Source organism: Fundulus heteroclitus, chromosome 12, assembly GCF_011125445.2.
Source record: "Fundulus heteroclitus isolate FHET01 chromosome 12, MU-UCD_Fhet_4.1, whole genome shotgun sequence".
Taxonomy (NCBI): domain Eukaryota; kingdom Metazoa; phylum Chordata; class Actinopteri; order Cyprinodontiformes; family Fundulidae; genus Fundulus; species Fundulus heteroclitus.
This window is the reverse complement of record NC_046372.1, coordinates 5,239,963-5,258,874: the sequence shown is the minus strand read 5'-3', so window position 1 is coordinate 5,258,874 and position 18,912 is coordinate 5,239,963. Positions and strand designations below refer to the sequence as shown.

At 37.8% G+C, this 18,912-nt stretch overlaps 1 protein-coding gene across 1 annotated transcript; it reads left to right on the top strand.

Annotated features, from left to right (window-relative positions):
- Positions 1 to 2,242: 2,242 nt before the first annotated feature.
- On the top strand, positions 2,243 to 17,643 carry LOC118564774 (PDZ and LIM domain protein 5-like). Its single transcript, XM_036143788.1, has 6 exons — positions 2,243 to 2,349; positions 6,240 to 6,441; positions 11,100 to 11,280; positions 12,295 to 12,415; positions 15,301 to 15,416; positions 15,652 to 17,643. The coding sequence occupies exons 1-6, from the start codon at positions 2,322 to 2,324 to the stop codon at positions 15,739 to 15,741; spliced, it is 738 nt and encodes a 245-aa protein (XP_035999681.1). The 5' UTR covers positions 2,243 to 2,321; the 3' UTR covers positions 15,742 to 17,643.
- Positions 17,644 to 18,912: the final 1,269 nt, after the last annotated feature.

Genomic DNA, 18,912 nt, shown 5'->3' with positions numbered 1-18,912 from the left:
CAGCTTGTACAATCTCGGTCACTCTGACTCCATTGCTTTCAGTATTTTCACTTTTACTATGTCTGTCTTACTCACACAAACATTCAGACACAACTCAGTGTAACTATGACTGCAGTTGCCATAACATTTGTCTGCCATGAGTTTCCTAATAATCAGACGCGAGGGGAAAAGGTTGTGGTGATCCAAGTGTTGGCATTGACCACAGTTATGTGTTATGGCTGCAATGTGTCTGCAGAGAGACTGTTAGCCCACCCAAGCTTGTGTGCTGGCATTCAAAAACATACACATGCAGATAGACGTGCACGTTGTGTCAAAGGGATTTAAACATTGTTTTGTAATATAAGGCTTACACATAACATAAATAAAACAGCATATGTTACCCGGCTTGTGTTTGTACTCTTCACACCATCTGTCTGACATATGTTGTAAAAGTATATTCAGTATATAAGACCCTCCTCCCTGCCTGTTATTACTGGTCATCTTACTTCAGTGGCAGAGTGCAAGAAAATCCATGCAGTTAATAAACATATTCGGTGTAAAAACCCTGCAGTACAACATGAATCTCTTCTTCGGAAAGAAACTGCAGTTCTCTTACATGCACAAAATCTTATGTTCAAAATAAAATAAAAAATGGGGTATTCAGGAAAGAAAAAGGAACGTTTGAACTGGTACATTTATGTGATCAAAAGAGGAATATCATCTGAAAACTTGTCAAGGGGAGTGGAGGAGCTTAAGGTTCTTGGGGCATTTTTCAAGAGAGTGGAGCATCTGTCAAGCAGGAGATGGACAGACCGGTGGAGCTGCCACAGTGATATGTACGTTGCCCCAATCCGTTGTGGTAAAGAAAGAGCTTCGCCTTTCCGCTCAGCTCTGATTGGTCTACATCACTACCCTTACCTATGGTGATGACATTTGGGTGATGGTTGAGGGAAGATCCCTGATACAAGGAACTGAAATGAGCTTCTTCTGCAGGGTGGCCAGGCACTCCCTTAGAGATACCGTCAGCAGTCTGACCATCCAGGAGGGACACGGAGTAGAGCTGCTGCTCCTCGACATCGAGAGGAGTCAGCTGGAGTGGCTCGGATATTTGTTCCAAATGCCCCCTAGACGCCTCCCTTGAGAGGTTGTTCCAGGCATGTCCCAACTAGGGAGGAGACCCAGGGGGCGGACCAGGACACGGTGGAGACACAATGTAGAGGCCATGTCTCTCGGCTGGCCTGGGAATGTCTCAGGCTTCCCCCAGAAGAATTGGAGGAGGTGTATGGGTGGGAGAGAGAATTCTGGCGTCTCTGCTCTAAATCTGCTGACTCTGCTGACCTTGCGGACCCCGGTCCCCAGATAAGCGGGAAACTGCAAGTACTTTTGTCTTCTGACATTGTGGCAAAGAGATTGTGGCTGACTCCACTGACAAAATACCCGACTGATGTCCCATATAACAGATTATCAGAGAAGAGTCCACCAGATTTAGTTTTGTTTGTGACACACCAGTCTAAAACATCAAAGATCTTCACCATGATTAATAGTAGACATTCGTCTGGAGTATTGTTACCGAAAAACTAGGCTTACTCTGTTCTGAGCAAAACCACCACATGGAATTGAGGTTAAAGTCCCAGCAGATGTTCACAAGTTTCACAAGTCCACAACAGTAGGACAAAAGGCCCTTTTTTTGCTCTCCAAGAGTCAGTTAGCAAGTAGCTAGAGTCTAACGGTTGTTGTAAAGACTTGATGGACCCAAAAAGCCTGTTAGGCTGTTTATTGGAAACTATATACATATTTTTTTTTCAGTTTTTGCAAATAAAATAAATCTGATTTAGTTTGTTTCTGTAGTTCAACATAGAAACAATGTTTTCTCTCCTTCTAAGAATTTGAATAAAACCTTTCCTATGCTTTTCATTATCACACCAGCAGAATGGCTGGCATGATAGTGTTTTATATGAAGCATGTAGGACACATTTGGTTGAAACAATGCTCACAAGGAAGTTGGGAACTGCACCATTTTAAATAAGGCTTTGTATTTAAACTGGCCCCCTCTTAATGTGTTTTGCCAGAAAGTACAAGGTCTGAGGTTTCTGGTGTACTTCTATTGTCTGGTATTTAAACAAACAATAAAACAAATCCTGGAATTTATGTGACATTTTAGGTATTTCTTAAAAAGTTTAGATTACGATTTGATAGAAATGTTTTTTAATGTGGTAATCTAAATTAAATCACAACCCAATATAAGTAGTTTGAATAATTTGTTTTCTCCATTTGTGTTTCTGTACAGTGAGGACAATGAGGAAATACAGGTTAACACCCACGAATCCGCTGTGGTCAAGACAATGATCAAAGGAACTGCTTCAAACCACGGTAAACACTGTATGTCGATAAGATGGACTTATGATTTATGTTTTTTTTTTATTCACTTTTTCACTCTGTCACAAAGCAAGTGAGTATAAGTTGCAAATATTGCCAGCTGCCATTATTGCACCCTGCCTAAAATCAGATTTATGGGCCTGATATTAGTGTGTAACAAGTGTGTTGCCCAGATACTGAATAGAATCTTGAACAATATGTTTCCTTTTAACCACTAATACATTATTATGCCCCAACTGCCAAGGCTACATGAAATTTGTTAAATGGTGCAATAAATTATTGTGAGAAATCGGGCTGAGCTGTTTCCGGTAGGGTGTGCCTATGGTGTTTTGTACAGAAGGCAAGTCATCGGGTTTGTTACGCGAACCCAAAACATATTTAATCCCCAAACAATATCCATTTACTATAGATATTTTGCTAAATCTATTTTTTTTCATATGATTTGTCATTTGTAACCATATCAACAGATTAAAGTGAATTGAACAGAAAAAATAGCTTTTATCTGTTTCAAACATTCGCAAACAAACAAGAAAAAAAGCTTGGCTCTCACTCACAGCCTAATGTGAAGCTGCTTTACGGTTGTGAAACCAAATGTTGTTACAGCCAATTTGCAAGAAGGGAAAAGCCTTATTTTCCGTGGCTGAGGTTTGACATGTGTTATGAAATAGGTCATTGCAGTCTTTCTCGTGTTTTTCCTCAGTGGAAGGCCATTAAAAAACCCACATCGGCCCCTGGCACCTTACTCAGTAATACATGCAGTGGCTCTGTTTTGTCAGAATGATAATATTTATAGAGAGGACCTGCTGGGAGTAATGGAAAACAACTCTTTTAGAGGCTATGCATGGAGCTTCAGTATATTTCTTTGACTGTCAGTGTTCAGCTAGTAGAGTCTGAGTTGGTATTCTGTCTGATATGTTGTTTATTGTGTTGAAATAATAAACATGATTTACTTAGAAATGTTTAAAAAGTATTTCTTTTACAGGTATGTTGAAGAAAGATAACCTTAGTTAATGCAGAATGGAGATACTAAATAATTATTTCATTTCTTAAAGCAAAAAGATAAGAAAACCAACCTGACCCTATGTGAAAATATTGCCCTGTAAAACTTAATGACAGGTTGTGCCGTTGTTGTCGGTAACAGCTGACATCAAGCATGTGGGTGCTATTTATCAGTCACATCCCAGTGGATGAGGACTTACTCTTGTTTGCAGGGTAATTTTTTTTTAATTCTGCCACATAAACCATCTTTTAAAGGTCATGACACAGCTCTTCAATTGGTTTTTACATCTCGAAAGTTCCTTTCATCTCGTCGTTCCACAAATCACTATCCCCAAAAATCTTGGAGATCATTCGATGGGTCTTTTTTGGCAAATGTGAAGCAGGAGTTTATTGTTCATTTTAGTCAGCAGTGGTTTTGGCTTTGAACTGTTCGCACCCAGTCTCTCCTTTTCATGCTTGAATCTGAAACACTGCCCATAACTGAGACAAGTGGGGCCTGAGGGCTTTAGATGTTTTGGTACGGTTCTTTTGTGCCGTCCTGGATTAGTTGTCAATGAGATCTTGGAGTAATTTTGGTATGCCGGCAGAAAGGTTCACCTCTATTCCATGTTTTTCCATATGTGGGTAGAGTAGTTCACTAGAGTGCAAAAGCCAGAGAAATGGCTTTATTACATCTTCCAGACTGATAGATGTCAATGACTTTGTTTCTCACTTCTTTTTTAATTTCTTTTGATAAGGGCATTTCTTGATTCCAAAGGCAGTGATTAGGGCTAAGTGTGGGTTAATCTGAAAAAAACGTGTTTAATCAGTTATTCTATGATTAACAGGTAACATTTTATATAGAGCTGGGTCTGTTTGGAAAGCCCAAGTGTGTAAGATTTACACACTGGTGCACCATTTAGTAGTGCGCCAAATTAATTACAAACAACATCATCGTCAAGTGTGTAATAACTAGCATGACCAGACCAGATATCAAATAACCAAATGTGGGACTATAGGATGCTTGTGAGGGACATTGCGGGACACATAACTTTGCAATGTGCCTTGAGATGACATGTTTTGTTAATTGGTGATATTTAAAAAAAACTGAACTGAATTGACTTGAATGTAACCAACACTATGGTGATGTCATACATTGTAATTCAACACAGATCGCACATTACAATAATCTCTGCTTTGCCTGTTATCGCACAACAATATATTATTACAAAATGATGTATTTACCTTTTTTAAGTTTAATAAAACTGTTAAATTTTAGCCCTGTGACTGCCGACCTGTCGTACCGGATGTACCGTGCGTCCCCCGCCTCTCACAGGGACAGGGAAAACACGTATGGCTGACAATTTCGTTGCCTGAAATCAGAAATGGTGACGCAACATGGCGTCTCCCAGTAGGTGCATGGCCCATATATGTATTCATAAACAACTCATTCTAAGCTAAGAGAAAGCTTCCATTTGTGACTTGATTGTTATTAGACTTTGCCAGAGTATTCATTTCTAAAAATAATACTTAACTTTTGTAAAAGTAAAACCAACGTTCACTGAATTTTCTGGCAAGAAAAAACATATTTTGATTTAAACCAGGTTAAATGTTTTAACCTTATATAGTACTTTTCCCACAGACATTTTAGGTTTATCCTCAACAAAAACAAGTTACTTACATTTGATACTCACTAGCCCTTAAAATTACTTTTTGCCCTCATCTAAAGAGAAAGTGTAAAACATAACATATAGTCTTAAATTCCAGCTTAAAATATGTCTTTAGTTATTTTTAACCATAACCACATACAAAAAACATCTACATCTCTAGTGTGGGAGGAAGAGCTAAACTTTGTGTTTAGTCAGGTGCCTGAATTTTAGTGGATGGAAAGTCTTGGTGGTCCATGTGTGACTTTGTGTGCATTTTGAACTGTGTGCATGAACATAAAACCGAGGAACGTGTTAAAAATCAAAAGAATATTCTGTGTTTCTAAAAATGGATGTGAATTCATGGTTGCAACAACAGTGGTCAGCGAGCAGCATGTACCAGCATAACACTTGTTGGTTGTGTTGTCAGAGAAGTAAGAGGTCAAATGAACTATCTTTGTTTTTTGTGGATTTGTAAAAAAAAACAAAGACGGTCTCACAGCTTTTGACACCGTAAGACCTTTCTTTCATATCGTCCGGCTGTTCCATTTCACATTTTTCATGTTCCAACACAAGCACTTTATTGCCATTTTATGTGGCAGGTTAACACAGGGTAGTGCATTATAATTAAGTGTAAATAAAATATATATATTTTTTTCATAAATAACAATTTGAAGAAAATATGTATGTATCCAGCCCACTGACTCAATACTTTGTGGTCACCTTTGTCTGCAATTACAGCTACAGGTTTGTTGGGGTATCTTTCTGTATATACTTTGCAGATGCAGAGACAGAAATTTCTTCCTATTTTTCTTTGCAAAACAGATCAGATAGAGAGCGTTTGTGGAAAGCAATTTCTTAGGTCTTACCAGAGTTTCTCCATGGGATTCACCTTGATACTTTGGGTCATCCCAAGACACAAAAATGTTTTTATTTCAACAATTCCTTTCTACTTCTGCCTGTATGCTTAGGGTTGTTGTCCTGCTGGACTGATCCTCTGCCTCAGTCTCAAGTCATCTGTAACGTCTCATAGCCTTTAACCTCTTTTTTATGATTTTACCCCTCCTTCCACTTTATCAATATGTTGTTCTTTGTATTTGTATGTGATATTAAATCTAAACATAATACCGTGGGGTTTGTAACTTTGATGTAACAAAAGATGAAAAAGTTCAAGGTCTTCAAGTTCTTTTGCTGGGCATTCTATATAACTGTGTCTTTATCAAAGCAACATCTCATTTCTCTTTCCTCCAAATCCTGTAGGCCAAAGGATACAGAGTGGCTTGATTGCGCCGTCTTTTGGAATGAAGGGTAATGGCAGTGCCAGTGTCCTCACGGGTCCTGTTTTAGCCCGACCTGTGCCTCAAACCCACCCTAAAGATGAGGACACCCTGGTCCAGATGGCAGAACACATTCCTGCTGGGATGCGAACCCCCATGTGTGCCCACTGCAACATGGTGATCAGGTTAGAAACTACTGTTGTAACTAATATCAAGGCTTGGTTCAAATTTTCTGCACTCCTACAGTCCAAGCACACAACAAAATTAATTTAATGACTAAAAATAAGGATTTTTTTGCATGATACGTCCCATTTAATTGTTGTGACGCACCACAACACTCCTGATACAAAATTTAAGTCATATTTGAGTTTTTGGCATTGATTGATAATTATGTAAAGATTCTTTTCACGAGAACGGCAGCTTGGCCTCAACAGAACCATTAAAACCCAAACACTTTTCCTAATATATAATATCATCAATATTGAATAAAATGTCAAGGGATCTGGCTTTACTCTTTTTCAAGCACATGTATACATAACCAGTAAATTTAATTTTAATGTTAAAGGGAAAACTGTTCAATTTCAGTTTAGTTTTCTAATTTTGTATGGCACAAAGATACCCAAGTAGCTGTTCCAAAATATGTTAATAGTGCTTTGGGAATCCCATATGTTTGTCTCAACTTCTTTGCCCCTGCCCATATGGACGCTGTAATTTTTCCATGCCAATTTTCCAACTTGTTAAAACAGAAAATCTCAGAAATCCACATGCTCACTAAAATGCTGCGATTCAGCTCTTTTGGCTGTGGCTGAAGAGAGGTATTATATTATCCAAAACCTGAATGGATGATTCAGTTGTCCAAACTATAGATGGAAAAAAACAGACACATCCAACATTGCTGTTGTTTTAGCTAAAATGGGTAGAATCTACACAGAACCATCCGAGATTTTCTAAGGAAAAAAAGTGATAAAAACAAAAACACTGTTTCTCGTACAATTCAGCTGAAAGCTTGGAGCAAGGCGAGGTTTGCTCTACAACACATCATAATAGATTCTCTTCCTCTTTGTTTCTCGGCATACATTCTCTCTTTTCCGGTAGCAGATTGCCATGACCTGAATGTTATCTGCAACGGTGTCACCTGACACGGCGTGGTACCAAGGATCAGGTTGCCCATATGCTAACAGCTGTCAGCATGGGCTGCTGTCAGACACGGCTCAGATAAGCACACCCATTGTTCTCAGTGAATTGGGCTACCATGTTTTCTCACTTTATTTAATCATCAAGAGAGGATACGGCTGAGGTGCTGTCCTGGCTGAAGCAAAGTACTGCTTACATTGCTAGATTTCTAAAGTGTGTTCTTGTAGTTATTATAGAGAGAACTGAAACAATTTGGTTGTTAATAACCTAAAGCATAAGTAACAGTGCAATGCTGTGATGTAGGCCTACCTTACAATATAGCAGTCTCCTTATGTGTTTGTACCACTGGCTTAGATGTGTAAAAAGACAAAACAATTATTAGATTTTTGTTGCAGTAGCATAATCCAAGGCCTTGTCCACGTGCAGCTTGATATCTGGGAAAACTAATACATTTTTATGTGATTTGGTGCTTCATCCACATGAAAACTCAGTTTTGCATCACACAAAAGAACTATAATTTCTGAAAACTCAGGCCAAATTGGGCAATGTCATAGTTTGAGTTCCTGCCTTAGTTTAGTTTCTGTTTTTGGGTTCTTTTCTACTTTAGCTTGTGTCGTGTTTCAGTCTTGGTTCCATCTTAGGTTAGGCTTTGTCATTTATTGTGTGTTCTAGATTGGTTCTTGAGCTGTTTTTTAGTTTAACTTGTTTTCACATGTCAGTAGTTCAGTTCCACCTCCAGCCACCTCCCTGATCAGCTCCTCCTAGTCTAATTAGTTTGATTCCATTCACCTGCTCACTCCCCTACTTATTCCTGCCTCTGTTCCTTGCACTCTGCCCGATCATTGTGTTTGTGTTTTTTTCCTGCCTGGGGTAAGTCTGATCCTGTTTTGCCTGTCTGCCTGTACCCAACCTGATTCTGTTAGTTTTTACCTGGATTATTTGACCTGTTCTGTTCTTTTTGTTAATAGACCAGCCTGACTTCTGACCAGTTTATTTTAGGTTGTTGGCTGTGGACTGTTTAAGTTTTTTGGACACTGCCTCTTTGCTTTTTGGCTTGGTGCCCTCTTTTGGTTTTTTGCTTTGTTAATAAATCACCTTTTTATTACAACCTTTTGCTTGTCTGGCTGAATTCAGGGTCCTCTGTTTCTGATTCATGACAGGTAATGTACATGGCAAAACTGAGTTTTAGGGTCCCATGCATCACAGTCTGCATTACAATTATTCAGTGGGGCAAAAAGTCAGGAAAAGTAAAAAAATAAAATAAATGTGAGCACAGCATTATTTTTGTCATTTATACTTCACTTTTTAGAAAGATCAAATTATCTTGTGATGTTGTGTTTGTAGGAGGACCTAAGATCAACAAAATAATAAAAAGGGAAACCTACAAAATGTAGTCAAGGGTACAAATAACTAGGAAAACCAGCAAGCGTATATACAGAGGGGAAGTGTGATGAAGGACATGGGCTACAGGTGTGAGCAATCAGGTATGCCCGGTGCGTACCTGTCTGCGCTGAGTCCGCCTAGAGTATGCGTGGACTCTGTGTAGACGTCCGCGGACTCATGTCTGCGCAAGTATGTGTAGGCCTTAACAATACACAGAACACAAGAATTAGCTTAGAATGTAAGTAACTAGTAACCTGACAACAGCCAGCTGTATGTCTCGCTCCGCCTAGCTCCACTCACATACATCTGGGACACGGCTCATTGAAAATGATTTCCCCAACCAAATTTTTGGTCTGGCCAATCAGGACGCAGGGCGGGTGTTTCATGGATGTGACGTAGTGGAGAAGCCACCGTGAGATTCCAACAACAATGGCGGCTCGCATCGAGGAAGCAAGCGTTAGCATTGATGCTGCTATTTCTTCGTGTTGTCCAATCTATCTGATATTGTTTCATTAAAAGAACATCAGAGAACGGCTCTGAAGGCTTTTGTTGGTGGAAACCATGTTTTCGCCCTTCTCCCGACCGGATTTGGCAAGTTTTGTTTTCCGGGGCGCGTACGCGGACGGGGGGGGGGGGGTGGGGGGGGGGGGTGGACGACACGTTTTCCGCGGCCGCCTCGCCAAGATAGCGCTGCAGGAAACCCTGCACTAGAGCCGCAAACACATAAAAAAAAAAAAAAAGGTTTTTTTTTCCGGCGTCGGTCTCATCAGCGTCACGGGTTAGCTTCGGTGTGAGTGGTTGAAATAGCACGTCGATAAAGATGACAGACAAGTGGCTTATCCAATCATATGCAAGGAGTTTTGATAAGGCCCAGCCTTCAGTAAAGGCAATGCCTATGGCGGTGTCCCAGATGTATGTGAGTGGAGCTAGGCGGAGCGAGACATACAGCTGGCTGTTGTCAGGTTAAGTAACTAGAGCACAGACAGCGAAAAAACTGAGACACATAGAAATCCAAAAAACTTAAACACCTAACTACCGTAACATGTCTAAAAAACTTTTTTTAGTATCCACAACTTCCTTGGGTTATAAGTATGCTGTGACAATTATGTCAATGTCTTATAGGGCCTCTCGAGATGGGAAAGAAAAAAAGAACAGGCAATTCAGCCAAGAGAATCTGTGGAATTCATAAATATTAGCATCAATAAACTTGGCCCTCTCAACAGTCAGAGCATTATTCAAAATTTAGATCAACTGAAACTGATGTTGGTATGGTGGTGTGAGGGTGGAGCGCAACCATATTGAGTTTGGGTCCCAGCCCATGGACATTGCCCCGTGTCCTGTCAGTTGGTGGTCGGGTAAAAGCCACTAGTCCCACCCTCTGCTGCTGCAACATTCCTGTGGGACTCCTTAGGTTGGCAGGACGGATTCTCTGACGCCGTTCCAAAATTAGAAATAAAATGTCTCAAAATCTGTGTAAATGAGGGGGTCCCGAGACTTACAAGGATTTAGCAGCTGTAATAACAGTACAAATATGCAAAAGAGAGGTGCTGCATACAGGATTTATATAATAGTTTTCCTCCATTTCCAGGTCTGTGGTAGTTCCCGCCCTAGTCATTTCTGTCCAATAAGAGCAACGATCACTTGCAAAAAGTAAAATGTGAAATCAAACTGTAGCAAATGAAAGAAAAATAAAGTCTGCTTTTGGTCCGGATCAAACAGGCGGACCGAAAGATTTTCCTGTGAATACGCCCTTTCTCAGTTTTGATGGTAATGGTGTGAGCTTTAATTTTATATCACTATGTTTAAAGTAAAAAAAAGAAGTCATTAAGTTTAATTTGAGGAGAAAAGGAATCATTTTGCATAACAGGTCAGCACAACCACTGCCTCTGTGTGCTTTAACAGCGGTATTATGTCTGTCCTCACATACACACAGCAGTCACCATTCTCTCCCCTAAGAGGGAAAATGTAGCAGTTCTTTTCTGTGTAATGTACCAAAAGAGTCCTTCATGCCATTACACGACTGCACTCATGTCTAGTTGTTTAGTTCAAGGTTTTCAAAAAAAGTGTGATTTATGAACACTTTTATGAACAACACTGGAATCCAATTCTACCTTCCTAACACCAATAGTAATTATTGTGGTAAGGGAGGAAAAAAACATAAATCCCATTATTAGAGAGCAACAGCAAAATGGCAGTGTGTGATTGCGCAAATGCAAAAGCTATTATTTCATTTTAATGATTTTTACTTCCTTTCCCCGGGGTGGTAAATAAAGATGGCCATGCAGCAGGATTTAACATTTGTACTTAATATTTTTTCTCATTTCAGAGGGCCTTTTTTGGTTGCAATGGGAAAATCGTGGCACAAGGAGGAATTTAACTGTACCCACTGCCATACATCTCTAGCAGATATAGGCTTTGTGGAAGAAAAGGGGTCTGTGTATTGTGAACACTGCTATGAAGATTTCTTTGCACCAACCTGCAGCCGCTGCCAGACCAAGATATTGGGGGTAAGTGCATATATATATATATATATATATATATATATATATATATATATATATATATATATAACAAATAAAAAGGAGACTACAAATTTGCTGGAAATGTCAGGAAATATTTTATGTTTTTACCTGCATATAGTTATCAAACAGTAAATGAATATTGCAACAAAGAAAATCTGTAATGGGAAAGCCATACATGCTGAGTTCTTGTTAATCTCCATTTTCAACCAGGCATGTTCCTGTATCCTTGAAGTTTCTGTTTCCATTAACCCGACTATTAACTGGCCTTTTGTCTTACCTCAAACCTGCTGTTATTGCTGCAGAGATTCTTTAACACACTTCATTTCAAATGTTTATTCTGTCTGTAAATATTATCTCATGAAAATTAAACACTTCAGAACTTATAAAATATGAAAATGCTCCCTCAATCAAAAGATCTACAAAAAGACTGTTGCATTCTATCTTGAAACCTTTAAGTTGAAATATGTATGATGACCACGACTGAAACTCAGGAATGCAGTGTGTGATCTAAAGTTTTAGAATTAGAAAGAATTAGCCTTAGAGACCTTAAAGCTTGCAGGTGTGGTTTAAACCCAAAGTGCCAAGAAGCTAAAATCAGATTTCTCAGAGCAGCTCTGACATTTATCCCTCACATGTTCTAACCTCTTTAGCCTCAATCCTTTCAACCCTCTATTTCTCACACATCTTTAACCGGCTTATGGCTTCCTATTAACCTGTTTTTCTCACTCCTGTTCTCCTAATCCTTCATTTTACACTGGGCCACCAACTTCCTTGTTCTAATAGTTTAAGGTGGGAAAAAGATCAGGAAGTCTATTATAAGTCTGGTCATGGGACTGCATTAGAAAAGACTATTGGGAGGTGTTTAAAAAAGCCTTGTCAATTAATTTCTGTAACACTCTATTGAGAAAGTAACAGTCTAACATTTGTATCCATACACATCTTTATACCAATCTGTATGTTGTCTCAGACTATAACCAGTGTTTTGCATTTTATATTCAGGAGGTGATTAATGCTCTGAAACAAACATGGCATGTCTACTGCTTCATGTGTGCTGCCTGCCAGCAGCCAATCAGAAACAACACCTTCCACCTGGAGGATGGAGAACCCTACTGTGAACAAGGTCAGTCGAAATGGTGAAACATCAGTCTTTGTACTACTTTTAGATTATTTCATCCATATGAATTTTTTTTTCATTACTGTAATACTCTGTCAAATTCAATTACATTTAGTTTATTTATTTAATGCCAAGATGCACAGTGGCTCAGTGGGTAGCACTGTAGCCTCGCAGCAAGAAGGTTCTGGGTTTGAGTCCAACACTGGGTTTTTCTGCATGGAGTTTACATGTTCTCCCTGTGCATGTGTGGTTCTCTCTGGGTAGAACCACCTTAGGTGTGTGTGAATGGTTGTTTGTCCTGTCTGTCTCTGTGTTGCCCTGCGATAGACTGGCGACCTCTCCAGGGTGTACCCCGCCTCTCGCCCATTGAAATGCTGGAGATAGGCACCAGCACCCCTCCTGACCCCATGATGGTCGCAAGTAAGAAAATGGATGGATGGATATATAGTGCCAACTCCCAAAATGTATTTACAAAGAAAATCTGATATATTTACAGAAATGTATAGTCAGTTCAATCCAATCATGCTGAAAGACTTAGATTTGATTGCATTTATTTCACTTAAATCCTAGTTTATCAAACAATGCACTCAAGCTTCATCTATGTGAGAAACACTGCTACACATATAAGTTTTGAGCCAGCAGCAAAATATATTTAATGATAAAATATAGTATGCAAAAGAGTAATTCATAGTAGTAATTTCTACAACTGCTTTGTCCAAGAGAGAGAAAGACATAGATAAAAGTATTATCTACAGAACGATAACTAAAATGTATTGGTAGCAATAGCTCATTCAATGCTCCCCTTCAGGAAGGTGCGATAGGAAAAAATGAAACACAAAGCCAAATGTAACTTCGATGAAAAAAAAAAAATCTGAGTGAACATAAAGTTAAAGGTGCCAATAACTGCATATAATGCATAATTGGAGAGTAGTAAAAGAGATTAGCAGAGTAAGAATAGGTGATCAGAGTGTCCTCCAGCACTTCAAGCCTAGGGCAGCATTACTATGGAGATGGTTCAGGACAACTTCAGGGACTCTAGGTTTTTCTGGCTCATGCACAAAATCTGGGAGCTAGTTATACAGCTGAAATTGTATTTCTATTGTATTCTTAAAATCAACATGTTCTTCAAAATCCTTTTTTTTCTTTGTTGTTGTTTAAATAAACTGAACATTATAGTTTATCAAATATAAATCTGTTTAGGATTAGTGGAGGATTTAGTATTTTGATGGACCAAATTCCAGGTAATGTGGGGAAGGGGGAACATATTTTAGGAAAAAAATCATAATAGTGTGGCATGCCTTGATATTCAACTCCCTTTTTAACCTAGTCCAATTAGTCCAATTATTCCAATTAAGTGCCTTAAGAAAGTCACCTAATTAATTACCCAAATCTGTCTGTGTGTAGTTTAATCTCTGTTGGAATGAGAGGATTATTAGAGAACATCAGATAACTACATGTATTATTTTTGCTAAATAGCACAAGCTCAATCTGAGTCAATGGATGATGTTTGTGACCATTATTTGTCAAGTCTTGTCAAAAATGTTCTATTGGATTGAGTAAGAAACTTGAAGCACATCTCCCTGACTACAGCATGAAGCTGTAGTCAGGGAGATGTGCAGTATTATGTTTTGTATTTTGCATGTTGCTAAGGTCAATTTCAGTCTTATCTGATCAAGACACTTTCTACATGTTTCATGTGTCCCTTATGTGACTTTGTACAGGACTTATTCTTATGAATTTCTTTCACCAGTGCCTTTCTTCTTTCCACTGTTCAAGGCCATATTTGCAGAGGTCATTTTCAATACTTTTCCCGTCAACAGATTGTTCCACCTAAGTTGTGGCTCTCTGCAGGCTGATGGCAACAGTTGTGGCTCTGCTTTTGTATAACGGTTGGGCTGGAATCCTATTTATTCAGACAGAATTCAGTATGTTTAAAATGTTGGCTTCTTGATATATGGTGTTAAAATAAGCCCACTGTTTAATTCATTCATGAAATTTTAATTATTTTGGCTGCTACAATGTTAACACTATTCACGCTCTGGTACTCCCTGTAGGTGTATATTAGCCTGCATGATATATCTGACTAACAACTTGTGTGGAGAATACCCTATTTGTAGCATATATTCAGCTAATTCATCTCAAAGAGCTATCAAGAAAAAAGGTAATTAGGGTACATTTAAATTAAATTACTGTACAAGGCATATTAGTCTATACCATCCATTACAACTCAATAGAGCCCAGTTCAATCCTTTTTTATCAGTTATTGTCATATTTTAAAAGCCACAGTCTGAAGTTCACTTTTTAAGGAAGTCAGTGGGTTGTATCATACTGAGAATAACTAAAGTCCTAAATTCAATCTGTAGGTGCATCACTGCTAACATCCCCATCGGTGTGGGTTGCTGGATATAATTAGCTCTGAATACCACTTAGAAGCAGAATTAGGACAAGTGTGGGTTACATGTGCTCTGCGTTTCAGTATTTTTCTGATGTGAGACACAGTTGCTCACTACCTGTAGGCTTCTGAAGGGTACTGTGTGGGTACCGGATGACTGTGTAATCCACTGATTGGACACATTGGCTAGGCTGATTAGGCTTGGAGACATTTTAGCATCCTACAGTGGTAAAACCCAACAGTCATATGTAGAAAAGTACAAGTTGCCTTGTTTTGAAGAGGAGTAGTTGGATTTGTATTTAAAGCTGTGGTAATAAAGTTTGAAAAAGCAAAATGCTTTGGTGTAATATTCTTGCTGCCTGCATCTTGTGCATTTTTGCTTTGAGAATCTCTGCAAATATTATTACTTTGTAGTAAATAGTATTAGCCTTTGTCAGTAAGAACAAAAATCCTGACTGCTTAAGAAATCTGTGTCTCTTGTTCTTTGTTTTTAAAACAGACTTTTACAACTTGTTTGGGACTAGTTGCCATGGCTGTGAGTTCCCTATTGAGGCTGGAGACAAATTTCTGGAGGCACTTGGTTACACCTGGCACGACACCTGCTTTGTTTGTGCTGTAAGTGAAAATCATTCACACTTGAAATTTACATCCAGGACATGACAGATATAGTGTGATCAAATAAAGTCATATTTACAATTTTTTTAGCAATGTAAAGACCCCTTATAACTTTTTAGTTTTTGTTTTTAGGATCTTGCTATAGGTGTGTGTTTTATGCCATTTTGCTTATGCCACAGTTAAACAATTACTGTTCAACTTTAAACTGTGTGTATGTCCACTGGCTTCTTTACAGGTGTGCTGCACCTCTCTGGAGGGCCAGACCTTTTTCTCCAAAAAGGATAAACCTCTTTGCAAGAAACATGCTCTAACGGTGAAGATATGAACCTTCAAACGGCTCTCTGTCTTTGCTCTCTTATCAAAGGATGCAGAAATACTGACCTCCAGGTTGGAGGTTTCTGCTTTCAGAGGACGTAACAGTGCTTATATTTACTGGGGGGTTTAAGGTTTTGACTAAGTTAAATGTGGTGAACAACTAAGCAGATTAATTTTATTTTAATTCCTTAAAGGGGACATATCTTGCAAAACCCACCTTTTTAGCCCCTAATTACATTGTATTGTATACCTGAAGTCGTTAGAAATGCAGACAATTTGAATTTTGTCTTTCCAGGAGTTACACAGATATCTTTATATTCTTTTTATTCATATTTTTCAGTATTCTCTGGTTTCTATTATGCTTTTTGATCAGTATTGTCACAGTATTTGCTGCTAAACTACTAAACAAGATCATGGACTTCTGGCTTAACAATTTCGAGATCTGCCATTTTTATTTCTTAGAGCGATTATGTAGTCCAAGGATGACGAAACTAAGAGCGGATAAGTCATTGGCTAATCATAACACTGTCCTCCAATATACTACAAAAATGCCCGAACTGTGTGAATTAAATGCTTTACGACCTGGAGGGTGGTGGGGTGTGAAGTGCCTCCTTTACATTCAAAGAGACCTCACCAAAACGAGTTGCTCTCAGATGCACATCAGGGGTAAATCGGGGATGTAGGGGTAAATAAACGAGGAATTCCGAGTACTGCGGTTTCTTATATAGACCACAACTGAATGATGTCAATGTGAAAAGGAAGAATTGAAAAGCATGATATGTCCCCTTTAAATAAATGTATTGTACTTACGCACACAAGAAGTTGCACTGTTAGGGTATTATCTTTGTAACACCACAGTTATTCATTTTCCCCTAAATAGAAATAGAAATTTTTGTTTTATTAAATGGTCCTGATATTACTTTTGATTGTGAAACACATGGCTGGTTTGTCTGTAGACATAGAATAGAATCTGCCCCACTTATTACAAATCACTGATTCACATTGTAAAAACAAGAAATGTACAGCATATTCATACGTAAACCATGAGAATGTGTTACAACAGAATGACATGAGTAATTATTATCCATGAAACCATTCAGATTTTCATATAGTTAAATCTGATTTACAGATTATTAGTTATTTACATTAACCTTTACATTCTTTTATGTCTCTATATTCAAGAACCATTTTAAAATAGAGCTCAAAAACTTAAAATCTACATTAACATGAACTAAATTTGGGTGTAATCATTTAATTGAAGGTTTGAACTAAGCTGCTTGGATAATTATTGGATTTTTCATCCTAATTGTATTTTCAAGGCATATGTCAAAAAAAATATTTCATGTTACTAAACAGAAAAAAGGGATACAACAGTTCCTGTTATATCCTATGTAATAAAGGTTTCTAAACAATATTCTTTATTCTGGGGGGTTAACCAAAGTTCCCAAAACACATGAAGTAAATAATTAGATAACAAGTGTTAATGTTTTTTCATTAATTATTCTGTTATATTTTAATTTCACCTCAAAAATGATCTAAAAGACAGATGTTGCAGTAGTTCTTCAAGATTAAATCGTTTAAATCCTTCAATCACAGTCTGTACCGTACAACTTTTTAACCCGGAGGAAAGTTTGCGTTTGTTGTTTTTTGCAACTTGTATGGTTAATATCATTTATAAAAGGGGGGGGGGGGGGGAAAGCCTTATTTTATACTGAATCAGTGATTATTTGTGTACTTATTTTGGATTTGAAGGGTGTTTCATTGTGGGACCAACAAGGGGGTTGTAGCGTGTGTGCAATGGTAAAAAAAAAAAGAATTTAAATGTCAATTTTTATTATCTATCACATACGTTTGAAATGAAAAATAATAATATCCGTGTTGTTTAATAAATTATGATTTTTCAACCCTCTAATGTTGAGTGTTTCTTGATTTCTGCTCTCAATGCTGTCTGTTTTTAATGACACTGTTTTACAAGCTTAAACCAATATTGTGGTTAAAGAAACAAACTAACTAAAAAAAAAACCCTCATATTGCACATTGTGTCAAAAAAACAAAAATCAACATACTGCTAAGGAAGCCCTCAACAGTTCCATATAAAGAAAGCCATGGATACCAGGCTAGGAATAGAGAATGTTACACCAAAACAGTCAGATAATCAACTGAAAAGATAAAAGTAGATTTGTTATAATGAAAAATAACCTTAAAAGTTCCCACACTGGTTATGCAAACTGTTAGATGCAAAGCAAACAAAAAGAAAAGAAAAACAAACAAACAAAAAAAAACCCACACTAGTTGGTTCACTCCAGAACCAACTAGATTAAACACTCCCGAAAACAAAAGTGTACGCCAAGCCAATGTATGTTAGTAAAAGCCAATTACAAGTTGATGGTTAACAAGGTCAGACCAATATAAGGCTCTGCACATCCCAGTTTGCAAGTCAGAAACTGTAGACTCTGAATTAAAAAAAAAGTTTCAGGTTGCATTTAGGGAATAATGATGAAAGAATAAAAATAATACAAACAAAAAACAAATGGATAACACATATGTCTCACAGAGAAGCAGAAAATAACTAAGATGAAAAAAATAATACATAAAAGGACCACCATGCAGAAAAACCGACAGTGGCATGAAATTCTCTCAGTTTGAGGTTCTTATCACAGTAGTAGCACAAAAAGGGAAAAACACATTATTCGATCAAAGTACTTTTATTTAAAACAGTAACACTAAAATTGTTCCTACCAGTGCAAGAAAAATATAGCATTTTAATAATCTATTTATAACATTTATCATGTTTATGTTATTAACAAGGACTTAAGCAAACATATAAAATAAGCAAAAGGTGTCCTAAGTTTTAAAGAGCAGATTGCTGAAAACATAATTTTTTGTTTTTTCTTAAACATAAGCGTATGTTAGCTGGTTAATGAGTCAGGCTCTCTGCTTGAGTGCTGAGAACACATGCTGATTGTATGTTGTCAAGTGTACTTCTAAGACAGCGTTACCTTTATAGGAGTGATAGTTTGGTGTGTTTTTCAGCTTTGACTGTTTGTATTGACAGGAAATACTGTATCTGCATCTGCAATGAAGATATTCTGTATAAAGTGGATAAAACTGCGCTCCTAAGAATTTTAATGTCAGCCTGTTTCGCATATTACTTCTGCAATAAACCCACATTTTACTTTCA